The sequence below is a fragment of the Talpa europaea genome, assembly GCF_964194135.1.
Source record: "Talpa europaea genome assembly, chromosome: 10".
Classification (NCBI taxonomy): domain Eukaryota; kingdom Metazoa; phylum Chordata; class Mammalia; order Eulipotyphla; family Talpidae; genus Talpa; species Talpa europaea.
The window spans coordinates 29,595,466-29,602,968 of record NC_140077.1 but is presented as its reverse complement, the minus strand read 5'-3'; the positions used below and the strand labels follow the sequence as shown (position 1 = coordinate 29,602,968).

General features: G+C 44.3%; 1 protein-coding gene across 1 annotated transcript in view; it reads right to left on the bottom strand.

Annotated features, from left to right (window-relative positions):
• Positions 1 to 7,503, bottom strand: part of DRGX (dorsal root ganglia homeobox) — a gene marked incomplete at both ends in the record, with an annotated part of 28,702 nt that overhangs the window by 93 nt on the left and 21,106 nt on the right. The window contains one exon of the mRNA XM_084244666.1: positions 1 to 173. This exon is cut by the window's left edge and continues 93 nt beyond it. Coding sequence (XP_084100792.1) covers positions 1 to 173 — 173 coding nt within the window. The remainder of the gene's footprint in view (positions 174 to 7,503) is intronic.

The window sequence follows — 7,503 nt, the reverse complement described above, 5'->3', positions numbered from 1 at the left end:
GCTGCTGCTGGTGGATGGCAGGAGGTTGGCCGACTGCAGGACGGCCTCTGAGTGCTCACGAGCCTTCATGCGCAGGGCGGCCACGCTGGCTGTGCGGTTACTCTGGCAGCCGTAGGTGGGGAGGAAGGAGAGCCCCATGGGATCTGGGACACAGCAAGAGCACAGGGGGCCCCCTGGAAGGAGGAAAAACAACAGGCTGCCATCACTGTCCACATTCTGTCTCTCAGAACCTGGGGTGAGAGCGAGGAACTGGGGCCCAACAGATTCTTTCTGTTTTCTCCCGGATACAAAAGGGGAGAGGTAAATAAGAGGCCAGGGCCCTAAAGATGCACAACTCAAGAAAACCATTTGGTTGCTCAAGGGGTTATCAGAGCATGAGGGAGACTCTGTCAGTCCTGGTTCCCTCACCTGGTTCCCTCCTGGTTCCCTAGGCCAGTCTCTTGGCCTCTCTGAGTCTTGGCTTCTCCTCCTATAAAATGGAACGGAACCGACCTCACAGGATCATTTTGAGAATCCAGTGAGGCAATCCCATACTCTTCAAACTATATGCCAAAGCACCCCAAGAACTCACAGGAGTACTACAGGGATAGTTTAATTTTCTAAAGTGAGAGAAACTCAACCACATCTGTAAATGCTGTACAAGCTGCAAGTGGAGGCAGCTCACAACTTCAACATAAGCTCACACTGCCCTCTTTTCAAGGATGTCACAGTTTTTCTCAGGTGCAAGTTATTCTTATTTCCTGTCTTTAGAAATGAAGTTATACTTTTGCTGCAGGTTCAAGTAGAAAATGTAGAGAACTTATCTGCATCAGCGGGGCAGAGAGTGGGGAGAGCGTTAGGAGGGGAGGTGGCTGTGATAATGTAGTCCTAGCGGACGGTGGCTTGGCCCCAGGTAGCTGGAAGGGAGATGGGGAGAGGTAACCAGATTCCAGGTTTTTGATGAAGGATAGCGTCTACGTAAGTAGCTCACAGACAGCTGAGGGTGATAGAAAGGAAGAAAGGAAGGATTCACCGAAGATGCTTAAGCTGTGCCTGAGCACCCGAGTAAAAACAGGTTTCATTTCAAGATGGGAACAAATGGATAGAAAGGGTCGTGTGTGTGTGTGTGTGTGTGTGTACACACATGCACACCACATGCAGGGAATCTGGAGGGTCCAGTGTAGACGGTGGATTCTGAGGTCCTGTTGACCGTCAAGTTCTGAACAGTGCTCAGCAGTGCTGGCACTTCCCTGGTCCTCGGGGGACACCTATGAGCTCCGAAATCACTGCTCTCCTCCTCAGCTGCCACCCAGGCCTACTCTCAGATACTCAAGCATCATCACAGCACAGCATGCCTCTCCTGGGCCCCAGCCTGCCCTTTCTAACACAGGCCCGGTGTTAACTGCAGCAAACACCCATGTGTGCCCGGCACAGTACTGAGCACACCACACCTCCATACATCTCTGCTCTGGAACAATTCTAGGAAGTCGGTCTAATACTATATCGTTTTGCAGATGAGAAGAAGGAGTTTAAATAATAAGTGGCAGAGCTGGACCTCACACCAGGCAGGGGACTGTCCTCAAACATTGTGTCCCTCTATCCAGAAAGAAGACATACTGCTCCAGAGCCAGGTTTTCCCATTCAAGGGTCAGACCCTTCTCCTCTCCTCAAACACATTTGAGCATCTTTATCTTCCTTTCTGAGAACACTCAGAGGCAAAAGGACAACCCATTTGGTCACATCCTCACTCTCTAGGTGAGCAAACCAAGGCTCCAGGACTAACTGCCCAAGTTTGCACAGCTGGCAGAGGTGGGCCCAGAACCTTCTGGCAGCCTTTCCACTCTCCCAGTGTAATAGGAGCTTAAAAGTCAGCTGTCACTTTCTGCCTCAGTTTGACTGAGGAGCCAATACAGCAGCAGATACCAAGATGAGCGTGTGGTAAGTCACGACTGCCACATATGCTAAGAATTCGGAGAGCCTGTCCCCAACCTTGCAGCCGGGGCTGGCCTCTAGCCTGGTGACAGCAGGAAATAAAAAGTTGCACTGTGTCAAATCCCAGTCCCAATTATTCTGTTTCTCCTAGAGGCTCTCTCACAGACACAGAAACACTCCCAGAGGAGCAGCGGTGCTTGCCCAGGCAAGGCAGGGCATGCCCAACCCCACAGGGAGGTTTTCCTCCCCTCCAAGCCTCCCTCCCAAAGAGGAGCTCAGGTGCGAAGAGACCAAAATAGGAAGAACAGCAAATCCTCCTGATAGCAGGAATACCGAAGATTCAGTTTAGAGTTTTTCTTGCTTTTCTGCAATGAAGGTATATTTCTTTTACACTCAGAAATATAACCTTAATTTTAAATGAATGTTAAGGGCCTCCCCGGTGGTGCAGCAGTTGAGCGCTGGGTTGTAAAGCTGCCCGCAGCCTCTACAGCGTCGGTTCGATCCCCAGCCACCGGGCGAGGGTCCCACATGGCACGCAGACCTCTCCTGCTGCCCTCTGCTCCCTTTAGCAGTGTACTTCAGTCCTTCTGCCTGCTCTGCTCCCCGCTCTGGCTCTGGTGAATTCTCTCACCCTCCCGCGCTTCTGACTGTACCCAGTGCTTGTATAAATAAAATAAATTAAATAAATAAATAAACGAACAAATAAATAAATAAATAAATGTTCAAAAGAGGAAAGATACCTCAGACACATGTACCCCTGGCACATTTAAGGAGGGGCTTCAAGGAACTAGGGAACACAGAGCCATACAGGTACTGAAGGTCAGAGAGGAGCTTGACGGGAGACATGGACTTTTGGGGGCCTGAGACAGGGCATGGAAAAGGGTGGGTTCAACAGGTCTTAGGCTGACTCCTACCTTCTTGCTCCAGCAGAAGCATCTGAGGGGGAGATAAATGGTCTGTGCCTTGGTGATGAAGATGGACACCTGCAGCAAGTGCCACTTGGGCAAGAGAGAGCCTCCTTCTCTGGATCCACAGCCTACACCTGCTAGGTCACACCTGCCACAGCACAGCCCCAAGGAAGCCACTGACAATACATTCAAAACCCAGATTCAGAGGGTATGAGAAATAAGTCACAAGAGTGAAACTGCAGAGTAAAATTACAACTAGACAGATGGGGAACAGAGGACCAGAGGAGCCACAGACACAGGGATACTGTGGTCAAAAAACATAAGGGCTATAAGTACGATGGAGTATTTTTCAATCTTAGAAGGGAAGAAAATTTTGATGCACACTCCACACAGATGCACCTCAAGGCCATTGTGCTAAGTGACCTAAGCCAATCACTACAGATGACCTACCAACATGGAGTCAAAGTCATAGAGACAGAATGTAGAATGGTAACTGCCAGCAGCTGAAGATGGGGTGGTTGGGGCAGGGGGTGATGGGGAATTATTATTTAACGAATAAAAGTTTTCCTTGGGGAAGTTGAAAAAATTCTGGAGATAGGTTCTGGTGACAGTCACACAACAAGAAGCATGGATTTTTTAACACTTCTGAACTGTACACTTAGAAAGGGCTCTCATAGCCAACTTTATCTTCTATGTATTTTGTCACAACTGAAAATAAAATAATTATTTAAAGAAATAACTACAAGAGCCAAAGGCGAGTTCAGGCCAAAACCATCAGTCTTTCTGACTCCTCCAGCAGGTAAGGACTCTGAGGTCCCACAGGCCAGACACACAGCGCCTCACACCCATGGCCTGACACCCGCAACTCGCCCCACCCATGGCATCTGTGGCTAAGGAAGCATCACGTGGTTAACATGTGTTAAAGTTTGAAGGAGAACTCAGTTTTGTAATTCACATCCCATCCTAAAATCACTCCTTTTTTGTTGAAAGGGAGATTTAACGCTTCTCTGTAAATTCTGTCAAGGGGGAACACAAGGTATTATGGCCATAAACTCATCACCCCCACAGAGAGCACATAGATACACATAGTGAGCTGATGGTAAAGAAAAGAAAAACCCTCTTTCTTTCCTTCCACGCATTGCTTTTACTCCATCTTTTTACCTGGAGAAAGCTAGTCTTCTGTAGGACCACCTGCAGGTGGTCCTTAACTCATGTCCTTAACTCATTTGGCACTTAACTCATATCCATTATGTTTTAGGGTTGATTCCAACTAAATGCTCCCTATTCTTTCACTGCCTTCCTTCCATCTTTCCTTCGTTTTCTATCTGATGGTCTATGTTGCAGACAGTTCTTTAACCTTCCTTTTTCTGCAAGTTCTGCATCTGTTAAGATAATGCAGCACCATATGGCCTCAGAGTGAGCTTACTTCAAGTTATGTTGACCACGTGCTCTACTGCTGAGCGTGGTCCTCTCTGTACAGTTGTCTAACGACCAACATCTCCCTTAACACCTGTAACTATTTTTTAACAAATAAAAATGAGGGGACTCCCTGTTGGCGCAAGGGGTTAAGCGCAGCTCTATGAAGTTATCCGCAGCCTCTGCAGCATGAGTTCAATCCCCAGCCAGCCAGGGAGCTACCCACATGGTGCAGCAGCAGACCTCTCCTGCCTCACCTGCTGCTCCCCTCAGCAGTGTGTTTCAGTCAGTCTGCCTATTCAGTTTCCTACTCTGTCTCTGGTGAATCCTCTCAACCCCCCACCCCGCACCTCTGGCCTGTACTCCAGTTCTTATATGCATAAATAAATAAATCTTTTTAAAAGATAAAAATTAAAATGAAATTTTCACAAGTGGGATCCTAGAAAAATTAACTCTTGATTTCTCCATGTTTTGGAAGTACTAATAGCATCATCAGATTTCTCCATATGCCTCCTGCCCAAACAACTTCATCAACCAGGCGCTACTAAAATCCAGAAGTAATAAAATAGGACCTCATTCCCTATGGTGTTCAGGGCAGCAAATAGACAAATGACGACCAAGTTAAAACCTAGACCTCAAAGAACAAGCTTTGCCCATGAAGAGCTCATTCAATTCTCTCACCATGTGCTTACAGATTCTTACAAGTGCACTGCTAGCATAAGTTGTTTGATGTATAAGAATGCCACAAGCCAGAAAGGAACATGGCTGCTGATGGCAGACACATTGATGGATAACACTGAGAAAAGAGAACATTTATAAGACATCAAAATAACTCAAAATGTACAGTAATCTGGGGCCATTTAGTATAGGGGTAAGCAACGCAGTGACCACAGGACAAACTGAAGTCCAGGACTGTCACAAGAGCAGATGCTTGTAAGCACTTGGAAAATACCCCCACACCTGTATGGATGGCTGATGCTGACTCCACATTGAAGAGAGTCCCAGCACTCCTCTTAAATACATCAGGAAGGTGATGTAGTAAAGGAAGGTGATAATGATGTTTTGTTCCCCACTCTGTCTCCGGTGAAACCTCTCACCCTCCCGCACATCTGGCCTGCACCCCAGTTCTTGCATAAATAAATAAATCTTTAAAAAAAAAAAAGAAGAATTCTGCCAAGAGAATTCTATGAAGTGATCCAAACAAACTTTAAAAGTCTTATCTTTTAATGACTAGATTTCCAGACTCAGGCTATAGTTTTCTTTTATTCTCTTTCTTTCTTCCTTTGTCTTTCTTCTCTTCTCTTCTGTCTTTCTTTCTTCCTATCTATCAAAGAACTATAACATGAATGGGCCGAAAATTAAATTAGCTACAAAGGAAGTCATCCCAGTGGGGCAGATAGCAACAGACATCTGTGAGTAACCTAAGGGTCAGGTAACAGGGAACTGGCTGAATAAGTTACAGAACACATGGAATGCACTGAAGCAATGACATTATAGAAGGCTATTTAGTCATGGAAAAAAAGAAAATATTAAGTTTAAAAAGCATTTGGATAAACAGTAAGTCAAAATGGCTCATTTTGGGATGTGCATATACACAAATATCCATATACACATGATACATACGTACATACACAGAGTGTGTAGGTATGTACCTATATGTACATCCACATACTTTATCCACATAGGATCATGGCTATACACATACATAAAATTTATTTAGAACTAAAATATATTTATGAATTTAAACTTTTTAACTAAAACATTTTTAATTTCTAAATTAGTTTTAAATACAAACATATATTGAGTGACATATTTATAAATGAGAAGAAAACAAATGTACAAATGCCAAATATTTGTAGTGGTTAATTCTACATAATAAGGTTATAAATAATTGTTACAGTTTTCTTTGTGTTTTATTGTATTTTCTAAGCTGATGTTGTCTTTTAGGACAGAGGTCGCTGAGGAATAAGGATGGTGTCGTCAGCACCCAGCTGAGACCCCACAACTGTTAATGGTCTCAGTCTGCACTGGAGTTATTGACTGGAGAACACGTAGTTGAGAACACACCATGAAAATGCCATCAGCAACATCCTGTCCACCTCCCATCAAAGTCAGTGAGTCCTTCTGCATGGGATTTGACTAACCTGCCAGCTGGCAAGCCCCCTAAAAGGCTACCACTTCTTCCCTCCAGTCCTACCAATGCGTGCCATCACCCCAGCCTGTGCAAAAGCCATCTGGCCCCTAAATGCAGCCTGAAATTGTTTTGTTTGGAGAACACACTACCTCCTGGACACTAAATTAAAACACACAATTAGATTTCCATTAAGTTACAGCAAATTCTGCTGAATTGATCTAATCGGCCTACATTCCTATATGACATCATGCTTTAAAGTCTTGGCCTGAACATAAATACTTAATGTAATAAATACAGTCTGAAATATTTGATCTCCTTGGCAGTTTAATTGATCTACTACAGAGACTGACAGGAAAAATTAAGTTAGTTCTGTCTCGTCTCTGCCGATAACACATTTTCATCCTACAGGCACATGAACTACAATTTTGGTTACAAATAGAGCTCACCCAGGCTGATTTCTTGTTGAATGTTCATTAGAGGTAACAGAATTGAACAAGGAGATGAACGTGTGGATTCATGAGACATTTTAACATAAATTCTGCCATTTATTTCTTTTGAGTTTATAGTGAAGTAAAACAAATAAGTAACATACTTTGTGATTCATAATACCAATCCCTGAGAGCTCACAGCAATGTTTAAGTGGGAACACTGGCAATGCCTACAATATTTAAGCACAGCCTTCTAGATGCTGTGGCTAAGTGTGCTCACCAATAATCAAGCTCAAGACAAAGTCAAGCTCACACCCAGACATCCTCTACTAAGGAAGCCCTGAAATAATTTTTTGTCTCTATTTTATGGTTTCTATTATCTTTTATCATGAGTTGTATTTACTTTTGTACCTACCTTGCCTCCTAAAGTTGATGTAAATATCTTTATCCACCTTCACCCCACACAACCCTGATGCCAGAACTAACATGTCCTATGTTGGTACAAAATAAACATTCAAATATTTGGAAGAAAATCTTTACCTCCCAACTCAGTTGGCATATTTTAGTTTCTCAAACTTGCCATCTCCCTATTCTAAGTCTCTTTGATACTCCACGGAAAGAAAAACTGTGGTCATCACAGCTATCCAATCTGTTGCATGCCAACATCCCTGTGTTAATTTGGCAGGTTATTCTGGTGGAATCGACG